Raw genomic sequence first — 12,313 nt, forward strand, 5'->3', positions numbered from 1 at the left:
TAATCTCTTTAGTTATGCACAATCTAACCTCTCTCTCTCTCTCTCTCTCTCTCTCTCTCTCTCTCTCTCTCTCTCTCTCTCTCTCTCTCTCTCTCTCTCTCTCTCTCTCAAGCTTTTCTCACCTTGTCACCTTCACTCACATCAGATTGCGAGCCTTAATCTTATCCTGAAAGAGAGAGAGAGAGAGAGAGAGAGAGAGAGAGAGAGAGAGAGAGAGAGAGAGAGAGAGAGAGAGAGAGAGAGAGAGAGAGAGAGAGAGAGAGAGAGAGAGAGAGAGAGAGAGAGAGAGAGAGAGAGAGAGAGAGAGAGAGAGAGAGAGAGAGAGAGAGAAAATAATAATGCTCTTTTCATCATCAGGCGGAGTCAGATACAGAGAACGAAGCGTGAGTCGAGCAAGACCCACCTCCCTCTACACAACCAGGTGAGCAGGTGTGGAATGACAGGTGTGGGATGACAGGTGTGGGATGGCAGGTGTGGGATGACAGGTGTGGGATGGCAGGTGTGGGATGACAGGTGTGGGATGGCAGGTGTGGGATGACAGGTGTGGGATGGCAGGTGTGGAATGGCAGGTGTGGGATGGCAGGTGTGGGATGACGAATGAATGAACGAACGAATGAAAGAAAAGGGAAAGAATGAAATAAATGAAGGGAGGAAGAAAGGAAATAAAAGGAAGGAAGAGCGAAAAATAAGTAAAAAAAAAACGAAAAAAACGAAAGATTAAGAAAAAGTGAAAGAAATAGCGAAAGAGAGAACAAAAGGAAGACAGATAAAGAAAGAACAAGAGAAAAGAAAAACTAACAAAAAAAAGAGAAAAATCATAAACTCTATCAATGAAAAGATAACAGCAATCAAACAGCAAATTAGCACAGGTGCAATACAGCACAGGTACAATACAATACAATGCGAACGCTCCAAGTTAATTAAAGGTAAGAAAAACAAACTACCTGTGTGTGTGGGCGTGAGTACCTGTGTCTAGGCGGCCCCAGGTAAGGCACAGGTGAAGAGCTAATTAGATAAAAGGTTCATGTAGGAGTAGGAGTAAAAAATAACAACTAATTAATCACACACAGGTAGTTTTATTGTCAGGTATATTAATGAGGTGAGTTGGCAAGGAGAGGCGTGCTGAGTAATTGATAACGTAAGGGAAGGATGAAAGAGAGTAGTTTGAAATGAAAAGAAATATTTATCTTTTTTTTTTTTGTCTATGTGAAGTGCCACTGATAAGAAATTAAAGGAAAAATAAAATACATCAAAAGTTGTATTAAGACAGGTTGTTGTGATAAGACACGCGAGGGAAGGATGAAAGAAGAAATAGTCTGGAATGAAAACAAATATTTACATTTTTTTATTCTATTTTATATGAAGTATCACTGTTTGGAATTTAAAGGTAAAATATATTACAAGTTGTGTTAAGTAATTGATGACAGATGGCAGAGGAATGAAAGAAAATTAGTCTGAAATTAAAAGAAATATCACACCTTTATATATATATATATATATATATATATATATATATATATATATATATATATATATATATATATATATATATATATATATATATATATATATATATATATATATATATATATATATATATATATATATATATATATATATATATATATATATATATATATATATATATATATATATATATAAAATGAAGTATCACTGCTTGAAATTGTGAGAAAATATATTAAGGTTAATTTCGCTTGTTAATTTTTGTGTAAAGCATTAGTGTTTGATATTTACTTAAAATATATAAGAGAATTTAAAACCAAAATTAACACAAATTTTAATAAAGAAACGGAATGAAAGACTGAGAGAAATAATAAGCCGGAAGAAGAAGAAAAGATAGGAAATGACAGGAAAAGACAAGAAAATGACAGGAAAAGAAGATAGGCGTCAACAAAACAATCAAAATAAATAAGAAAATAAATAAAATGAGATTATAAAGAAAACGAAAAGGAATAGATACGAAAAGAGAGGAAAGAAAGGAAAATATAGGTACAAAACAAAATAATAATGAATGATAAAATTATTGAAACGAGACAATTACGAAAAAAAACGAAGAAAATGTAGAATTTAGGAAAAGATAAGAGAAAAAACAACAACAATGAAATGAGACCACAAATTACGAGAAAAGAAAATTATTGAACAAGAGAAAGAAAAAAATAATAAGCAGAATGAGGAAATAAAAGAATAAAAACAAATAATAAATAAATGTAGTGAGTGAGGTAAGACAGGAAAAGAATGTATGAAGGAGGGGAAAAGAAAGAAAAGAAAGAAAAGAATGGCGCAACACAGCCTTCATTATGAGGGAGAAATGACATCACTGGGCAAATATGCTTTTAATTAATGACATATTTGGGATGAAGAAATCTTGAGGCTAATTATAACTCTCTCTCTCTCTCTCTCTCTCTCTCTCTCTCTCTCTCTCTCTCTCTCTCTCTCTCTCTCTCTCTCTCTCTCTCTCTCTCAGTGACGCGTGGGGCTCCCTCCTCGACCTCCACTCTCCCACTCGACAGTTCAACATTGCTGATACATTTTCGTCAGCCTCTCTAGCTTATATGGTAAGTCATCCCGCCCCCCCCCTCTCTCTCTCTCTCTCTCTCTCTCTGTTTTGTTTGTTTTTTCTTCTTTTATTTCTGGGTTTTCTTTCCTCGTGTTTTCCTATTCCTCCTCCTCCTCCTTTTCTTTTTTTTCTTCTTCTTCTGCTTCCTCCTCCTCCTCCTCCTCCTATCCTATATCCTTCGTCTCCCCTGTCATCCTTAATTTCCTCCTCCTACGCGTCCTCCTGCTGTGAGTCCTTCCTCCTCCTCCTCCTCCTTCCATGTCTGCTTCATTCTCCTTCTCCCCCTCCTCCTTCCACGTCTCCTTCGCCCTCCTCTTCCTCCTCCACTTCTCTTTCTTCACTTTATATCTCTTTAACCTCCTCCTCCTCCTCCTCCTCCTCATACTCTTTCTTGGGGGCGAGGAACAAAAGTCTGCTGCTCCTTGTTCTTTCTTTGTGTTCCTTTGTAGTCCCCAATTCACCTTCACCCACCTGTCCTCACGTTTCCCGGAACCCCAAGTCATTCAGGTGTTCACAGGTGAGTTTAGCAGGTAACTGGACTAGTAATTAATTAATGTCCTACCTTGATTTACCTTTACAGTTTTAATACTCGTTTTTTTTTTCTAAATGTTTCAATTTTGATTTTTTTTATTTATTTTCTTATTTGTTTATGTTCGATTTATTATTTTTTTTAACTGATTTTTTTATAGTGTATTCTTTTTTTTATGTATATTTGTGTTTTAGTTTTTTTTATTTAGTTTTGTTTTTCTCATGCATTTTTTTTTCATTGTTATTATTTTTTTCTTTTGTCAGTTTTGTGGATATATATTTTACTTAATTTTGCTTTCATTATTCTTTCTTTCATTGTTTGTATGCTTAATGAATGTATGTAATGATAATAATTGATTAACACACACACACACACACACACACACACACACACACACACAGATTTTATTTGAATAATAAAGCTAATGACAATAATTTTGCACACACACACACACACACACACACACACACACACACACACACACACACACACACACACACACACACACACACACACACACACACACACACACACACACACACACACACACACACACACACACACACACACACACACACACACACACACACACATACACACACACACACACACACATTGCATCGTGCCTGAAAGAAGAAGAAAAATAAAACATAAAAACTAACACAAAATTAACATCAAAATGGAAAAAAGAAAAAAAAATAACATAACAGAGAGAGAGAGAGAGAGAGAGAGAGAGAGAGAGAGAGAGAGAGAGAGAGAGAGAGAGAGAGAGAGAGAGAGAGAGAGAGTGTAGAAGCATGTCAATAAGCAACCCTTTCCATGTTCTCGGCCCTGCCCTGACTGTCTGTCTGTCTGTCTGTTCCAGAAGCGCTACCTTCGCTAAGTGTTAACCTTCAGCATGTCCACAACAACCACTCTCACTTCTCTGCAATTTACAAAGTTGTGAGTAAAAAAAATAAGAAAAAAGAAAACTAGCATTATAAAGTTAAGGGGTGACTAACATGTTTTTCGTGTGCTCTTTTTTTTTTTTTTTTTTTTCATTACTTCTCTGCAATTTACAAAAGTTGTGAGTAAAAAATAAGAAGACAAAGAAAACTAACAGTATAAAGTTAAGGGGTGACTAGCATTTTTTATTTATTTTTTTTTTCATTATTTTCTTGCAATTTACAAAGTTGTGTATAAAAGTAAGAAAAGAAAACTAACAGTATAAAGTTAAGGGGTGACTAACATGTTTTCATTTATTTATTTTCTATTTTTTTTTGTCTTTTCATTAATTACTTTTCTGCAATTTACATTAAAACAACTAACAATTAAAGTTTAGGGAGTGGCTAATATTTTTTTGTGTTTTCTTTTTTATTATTTCTCCAATTTTAAAAAGTTGAGTAATATTAAGAGAAAAGAAAGAAAAACTAACAATGAAAGGTTAAGGAGTTGGGTAATACATTGCTGGTGCTTGTCTTTTCATTACTTCCCTGCAATTTACAAGCTTGTGAGTAGAAATTAGAACAAGGAATGAACTAAACAGATCATAACAACACTAATACAGAGGGTTGTTGAGGAGTGACTAATATTTTTTTTCAGTACTTTTTATTATTATTATTACTTTTCTGAGTAGTAAAAATACCAGAACTTGTGTGAACCAGAGACTAATAATTCATCAAGTACTTTTTATTCTGCAATTTACAAAGTTAAGTCAAAGGAAGTAACAGAAAACTAACGTGGAAAATTCTGGAGTGACTAACATTTTTGGGGAGGTAAGATTTTTTATTATTATTTATTTTTTTTTACATTGAACAAAACAGTCATCAAAAAAAAAAAAAACGAAGTAAAACAGAAACAAGAGTTGCTACGAAGTGAAGAATATTATTTTTTCTCTTACTTTTATGCATTTCAAAAAAGACGAGTAAAAAAAAATAGTAATAAGAGGAAAATAACTGAACAATTCTTGCGAGTAACATTTTTTTTTTTTTTTTGTGTGTGTGTGTGTGTGTGTGTGTGTGTGTGTGTGTGTGTGTGCATATCTTATCACTTACTTTCCTGTGATTTACAAAGTTGTGGATCAAAATAAAGTATAATCTCGTACAAACTGTTCAGGAGTGACTAATGCTCCTGCTTCATTATGGAATTGTGTTTGTTCTGTAATTAATGTTGAATTGTCCCGGTGCTTGGCTTGTTAAACGCTCTTCTGTGTGTGTGTGTGTGTGTGTGTGTGTGTGTGTGTGTGTGTGTGTGTGTGTGTGTGTGTGTGTGTGTGTTTTAACTGATAATTATAATATTCATTTCCATTCATACATTCTAACTACTCTCCTTCTTCTCCTCCTTCTCCTCCTCCTCTCACTTCTCCATCTCATTCTCTTTCCTATTCTCATTTTCTCCATTTTTCCATCTCCTTCTCCTCCTCTTTCATCATCATCATCACCATATTCTTCTTCTTCTATTTCATTCTCCCTCTTTTCTCACTTTCATCCTCCTCCTTCTCCTCTTCCTTCTCTACCATCATCCTTCCTCTTTTCTCATTTCTCCTCTTTCTTCTTGTCACAATATTCCTCCTCCTCCTCCTCCTCCTCCTCCTCCTCCTCGACAATTTCGCCATTCCTCCCTTCACGGAAACTCGGAAGAGGAAGACAAATGATAAGAAAGAGAAGAAGAGATAAGAATCAAGAAAAATGATCCTGTAAACTCTTTCTATCTGTTTGTACTACTACTACTACTACTACTACTACTACTACTACTACTACTACTACTATTACTACTACTACTACTACTACTACTACTACTACTACTACTACTACTACTACTACTACTACTACTACTACTACTACTACTACTACTACTACTACTACTACTACTATTGGTTGTAGCAGCATCAGTAGTAGTAGTAGTAGTAGTAATAGTAGTAGTAGTAGTAGTAGTAGTAGTAGTAGTAGTAGTAGTGGTAGTAGTAGCTAAAATGGAGGTAGATATAAAATAAAGAACGTGAAAGAAGGAAAGAAAGAGGAAGAAAACTCACGGTAAGAAGAGAGGAAGGACGGAAGAGAGAAAAAAAAAAGATCAGGAGTAAAAAAAAAAAAAAAAGAGGACGAAACAAAACATCGAAAAAAAACAACAAAAATAACACAAAACAGAACAAAGCAAAGACGTAGAGAAGAAAAAATAAAACAAGTGACTAAAGGAAGGAAAGAAGGAAGGAAGGAAGGAAGGAAGGAAGGAGCGAGGGGAAAGGTTTCATATCACCTTACCTGTTACTTCTCATTAACTCACCTGTCCCATCAACACCAAACCACCTTCACCTAGACATATGAGGTGATAAAGGGGAGAGAGAGAGAGAGAGAGAGAGAGAGAGAGAGAGAGAGAGAGAGAGAGAGAGAGAGAGAGAGAGAGAGAGAGAGAGAGAGAGAGAGAGAGAGAGAGAGAGAGAGAATTAGCACATATCAATTACTTTTACGAATCTTGAATGGAAAGTTGTGTGTGTGTGTGTGTGTGTGTGTGTGTGTGTGTGTGTGTAATTGTATGTATGTAGGTAATATATAGGCCTATTCTTTTTCTCTTTTTACAGCCTACGAAGCGGCCTAGTAAAAAATACAGAGCGCCGCAGCCCCCTTGCAAGACTGCCTGATCCACACCTGCCCACACCTGTCACGAAGGAAGCAAAGATGGAAGGAAGGAAGGAAGGAAGGAAGGAAGGAAGATGTGTAGAATTAGCAATCATGAAAAGCTGAAGGAAAAAGAATGAAGGAAAAAGGAAGGATAGAAGGAAGGAAGGAAGGAAAGAGAAGGGAAGGAAAGGAAGATAATTTATATGTAGAGAATTTACTGATGAGAAAGGCAGAAGAAAAGAATGAAAGAAGTGATATAAATTAGTTTGCATTGAAAGAAGGAAGGAAGGAAATAGGTAAGGATGAAGAAGATAAAAAAAATGTAGAGTGAATACAAAAAGAATGAAGGAAGTGATAAAACTTAGTGATGAAGGAAGGAGAGAAGAGAAAATGAGAGAAAATAGGAAACAGAAAAGGACAAGAATGTTTAACAAGGTAAGAAAAGAAGAACGAAGGAAGATAAAAGGAGGGGGAAGAGAAAGGAAAGAGAAATGAAAGACAATAAAAGAAAATAGAGAGAAGAAGACAAAGCAGAAGAAAGAAGGGAAAATGAAGAAACAAAAAGACAAAAGAATGAAAAGTAGGAAAAAGAGGAAAACAAAAAAAGAGAAAAAGAGAAGAAAAAAAGAGAATAGGAGAAAAAAAGAAGAGGGAAAAAAACAACCACGGAAAATTGAATTCGTATATCAAAAGGAAAAAAAAAGTAGAAAAGGAGGAAGAGGAGGTGAAGGACAGAGGGAGAGAGAAACGAGAAGAGAAGCAGAGAGGAAGAAAGAGAGGGAGGGAAAAAAATGGAAAAGGATGAGAAAGTGAAGGATGGAGGGAGAGAAAGAGCGAGGAGAAAGGAGACCAGAGATGGAGAGAGAGAGAGAGAAAGCAAGAAAGGGTAAAGAGAAAAGGAAAAAAAGAACAGAGGTGGATAAAAAGAAGAAAAGTAAGAAAAAGAGAAAAAGAAGTAGGAAAAAATATACAAAATGAGGAAAAGAGAAGAGAAAGGAGAGCAGAAGTGTAGAGAGAGAGAGAGAGAGAGAGAGAGAGAGAGAGAGAGAGAGAGAGAGAGAGAGAGAGAGAGAGAGAGAGAGAGAGAGAGAAAGGAGAGAGAGAGAGAGAGAGAGAGGAGAGAAAGGAGAGAGGAAGGGAGAGGTGAGGGTAAAGTCCTGCACCGGATTTCTCAACTCCCCAAGGAATCCTACGGCGAGATTAGACTTCCCTCACCTCCACACCTGCCCCTCCACACCTGCCCTCCACACCTGCCCTCCACACCTGTCCCTGCACACCTGCCTCTGCCTGATTACACCTCCACTCGCCTCCTGGTGTTGGCACGACTGACTCACCTTGGCCATGACACGTGTGGGTGAGAGTTAGTTAGAGAGAGAGAGAGAGAGAGAGAGAGAGAGAGAGAGAGAGAGAGAGAGAGAGAGAGAGAGAGAGAGAGAGAGAGAGAGAGAGAGAGAGAGAGAGAGAGAGAGGAAGGGTGGATTTCCTGTGTATTTCTGGTGGTGTACATTTTTTTTTGTGTCTATGTCTCTCTCTCTCTCTCTCTCTCTCTCTCTCTCTCTCTCTCTCTCTCTCTCTCTCTCTCTCTCTCTCTCTTGTACTGTAATCTTCTTGTCCTGTTATCTTAATCCTCTTTTTTGTCTTCCTTTTTTGTTGCTGGGATTTACTTGGAAGGAGTTTTGTTATTAGTCTTCTTCTTCTTCTTCTTCTTCTTCTTCTTCTTCTTCTTCTTCTTCTTCTTCTTCTTCTTCTTCTTCTTCCTCCTCCTCCTCTTCTTTTTCTTTTCTATTTTTTATTGTTGTTGCTTTCCATTAACCTTTATTATTTTTCTAAGGAGTTGGAATTGTTGAGTACGAGTTTTAATATTGTTCTTTTTGTTCCTCTTCTTCTTCTTCTTCTTCTTCTTCTTCTTCTTCTTGTTCCTCTTCTTCTTCTTCTTGTTCTTCTTGCTCCCTATTCTTAATTTTTGTAATCTTGCTTATTTATTTTTTTTTATTGAGGTAAAGAGATTTGTTTCTTTTCTCCTCCTCCTCCTTTTTATCCCCCTTTTCTTTTTCATCTTCCTCCTCCTTCTCCTCCTCCTCCTCCTCCTCCTCCTCCTCCTCCTCCTCCTCCTCATCTTCCTCCTCCTCCTCCTCTCACTGGATTAAAATAGAGGAGCTTATCAAAAGAGTCTCGTCAGGGAAAACAAGTCTGCTGCTGTTGCTTGTTCTTCCTTTGTCTATCTCCTCCTCCTCCACCTCCTCCTCCTCCTCCTCCTTCTCCTCCTCCTTTTCCTTCTCCTCCTTCTCCTCGTGTCCTCCTATCATTAATCCTTATTCTTAGTGGCCCTTCACTTCTGCCTTGTGCTCCCATGCGTCTCTCTCTCTCTCTCTCTCTCTCTCTCTCTCTGGGTTCACGTTGTTTTTTTCGTTTTCTCGCTGTAAATATAGTAAGTTCACCCGTTCCTGTCCTTTCGCTCTAAAATTGTGGCTATGTAAATTTTGGGTCTTTTTTTTGGTTTAAGTGACTTTTCTGTATATGAGAGAGAGAGAGAGAGAGAGAGAGAGAGAGAGAGAGAGAGAGAGAGAGAGAGAGAGAGAGAGAGAGAGAGAGAGAGAGAGAGAGAGTCGAGGAAATATTTACGGTTTTTTAGGTTAATTGCAAAAAAAAGGTATTGTTGTTTATATTATCACCATTACTTTTTTCCCTTTCTCTCTCTCTCTCTCTTTTTTTTTTTAGGGTAATATTTTTGTGGTGTCATTTTTTGGTGATGCCTGGAGTGGTGACGGTGGTGATTCCTTTTTTTTTTTTTTTTTTTTTTTTTTTTTTTTAAGATTTTTTTGTGAAGGTCATCACGCCATCATCACCATCAGCTGACTATCGAACGACCTCGCTAATGGCGGTTGTAATGGCGGTCCTCTATTTGATGACGGTTGTCTCCTTTGTATATATAATTTTGGTGTTTACGTCAAGTGTTCCTTAGGGTGTTATTGCAATGTGACCCCTTGTTCTCGCCGCAACCACTGCCACTCACGCTGTCACACTACTGTTACTGCTACTACTACTGCTACTACTACAACAACTACTACTACTACTACTATTGCTACTACTACTACTACCTCATTCAGCAATACTGAAACTACTAATGCCACTACAAGCAATATATTCCAGTGCAACACCTCTACTACTACTATTACTACTACTACAACAACAACAATACATGCAGTACCTTACACTAAACCACTGCCAGTCACTGCAACCACCAGCACTGCCAATGTCACTGCCTACTTACTAGTTAATAACACAAGGTACAGACTGAGGTGCCTTTCCTTGTGGTCTTCCTAATCACTAGTACAATCAGGTAACTTCGCCAGGTGTACTAAGGGAGCTCTGGTACTAGAATGAGAGGTACTAGTTGGTATGTTACTAGTACTGGTTCATTTAAAGCCCCCATGTACTCTCCTATTTGTACACAGGTATTTCACAGGTGTTGTTATCTGCAGGTACCTTTTTTTGTAATACCTGTTGATGTATTTTCTTTTTATTGGGTTTGGAAGAGATGGGTGTTGTTTATTGAAGTGTTGTTTGTGTGTGTGTGTGTGTGTGTGTGTGTGTGTGTGTGTGTGTGTGTGTGTGTGTGTGTGTGTGTGTGTGTGTGTGTGTGTGTGTGTGTGTGTGTGTGTGTGTGTGTGTGTGTGTGTGAGTGTGTGTGGTGAAAAAAAGGAAGTAAAATAGAGAAAATGTACTTTATTTTGCTTCAGTTCCAAGGAGACTGAATCAACAGACTAGTTTCTTTTCATAACGACATCAAAATGAAGGAAAACAAACACAGAAGCACGAAAGGGAAACGAATGAAGACGAGAATAACTGGTGACTCCTTCAAACTACACAAAACTGATCACATTTCGTTCTTATTAAGTGTTGGATTAATTATTTCACATTTAAATTAGAGGATCAAGAAAAGAGAGAAAAAAAAAAAGGTAGAAAAATTACAAGGCTTATAATTTACATATAAAAAAAAAGAAAAGTGTTTAATACCCATTTCCACAAACATATAGGATTTAAAAAAGGTTACCATGTTTTTTAAGACTTCAAACAACATTTTTTTTCCTTCATCGAAAGTAGGAAAAAGGAATAAAAAATAAAAAAAAAAAACAATTTAATTTCCGTCTACATAAAGGATAAAAAATACTCCAAACTTTTCAAAACCTTCAAATAAGAGTGTTTTTTTCTCTCCTTTTTTCCCTCATAGAGTATCCAATCCTCTTTAGCTCACAACGAGAGGAACAAAGTATAAGGAACAACAGAAGTGTGGAACGTGATACAAACGACTTCCAATTCCCTACCATTGTGTGTTTTTGTAGCAGTAAATCCTCTTTTTGCTGAATTAGGAGGATCAGGGCGAGCTGGGGAGGGAGAGAGGGAGAGAAGGAGAGAGAGATAGAGTAGAGAAGAGGATTCTATTCCCTTTGTTGTTAATGAAGAGAAACAGACACACGTGGGGTTGTTGGTTGACTGACTGACTGACTGACTGACTGATTGACTTATTGAATGACTGATCTCCTCCTTCCTTCTCTCTTTTCTCGTTTATTTCCTCCCTCTTCTTTTATCCCTGCCTTTCCCTCCCTTCCATCTCTATCTTTCCCTCCTTCCTTCTTTCTTTTCTCGCTTATTTCCTCCCTCTCTTCTTCCATCCCTACCTTTCCCTCCCACCTCCACCTTTCCTTCCTTCTCTCCATCGCCCCCTCCAAATTTCATTCCTATCTCCCTCTCCCTCCATCTTTCCTCTCTGTCCACCTTCCTCTCCCCTCCTTCCCTCCCATCCACCTTATTATAAGTGAAATAAGATGCGATTTGGGTCTAATATTTGAAACAGGGGTGAAATAACGAGAGAGGGATGAGAGTCTGTGAAAATTAATACTACTTGTTGTTGAATGGTAGGAGTGTAAAACTGTAAAGAGGTTTGAAATATTAAACGTAATATTAAGAGATGAAGAGGGCAAGTAAAGGAAGCCAGTTGAATTAGATGTATAGTATTATTTATTAAGTGTTGTTACTTGATGAAAAGTTGTGAGGATTGTAAAGAAGTGATCGATAAGTATGAAAAGAGAGAAGTGTTTTGAAAGTGGCGGACAGTTCGGGAAAAGTAGGAGAAATTGTTAAAAGTGGCTGAGAAGAAGGAAAAGAGTTGTGAAAAGTGTTATGAGGTGGTTAATAAGTAGAAGAAAAGAGGAGAAAGTGTAAAAGTCAATGATAAGTAGGAAGAAAGGTAATGAAGGGTGCTAAAAAGTGTCTGATAAGTGGAAATGCTTCTGAACAGTGGCTTAGAAAAACAAATGAGAAACTAAGAGAAGATACGAAAGAACAAAAAAAGTAGAACAGAAGAGCCTACAAACCAAAAATAATAAAGTAGAAGGAAAGGCCGAAAATAAAGATAAAAAAAAAGCTTGAAAATCGAAGACAGCAGACGGAAAAGAACAAAACAAAAAAAGAAGAAGCTTGCAGACAAAAATAAAGAAAAAAAAAGAACAAGAGTAGAGAAAAAGACTTGAGGAACAAAAAGAAAAGCTCAGAAAAGAACAAAACTAGAACAAAAAAAGCCATAGAACCGAACATAAGGATGCAAACAAA

General features: G+C 37.0%; 1 protein-coding gene across 1 annotated transcript in view; it reads left to right on the top strand.

Moving 5' to 3' along the window:
- LOC135092955 (mucin-2-like) overlaps positions 1–12,313 on the top strand; it is a 60,367-nt gene extending 48,054 nt beyond the window's left edge. Inside the window, 3 exon segments of the mRNA XM_063991778.1 lie at positions 358–421; positions 2,486–2,576; positions 6,664–12,313. Coding sequence (XP_063847848.1) covers positions 358–421; positions 2,486–2,576; positions 6,664–6,723 — 215 coding nt within the window. The 3' untranslated portion in view covers positions 6,724–12,313.

Source organism: Scylla paramamosain, chromosome 41, assembly GCF_035594125.1.
Source record: "Scylla paramamosain isolate STU-SP2022 chromosome 41, ASM3559412v1, whole genome shotgun sequence".
NCBI classification, from domain to species: domain Eukaryota; kingdom Metazoa; phylum Arthropoda; class Malacostraca; order Decapoda; family Portunidae; genus Scylla; species Scylla paramamosain.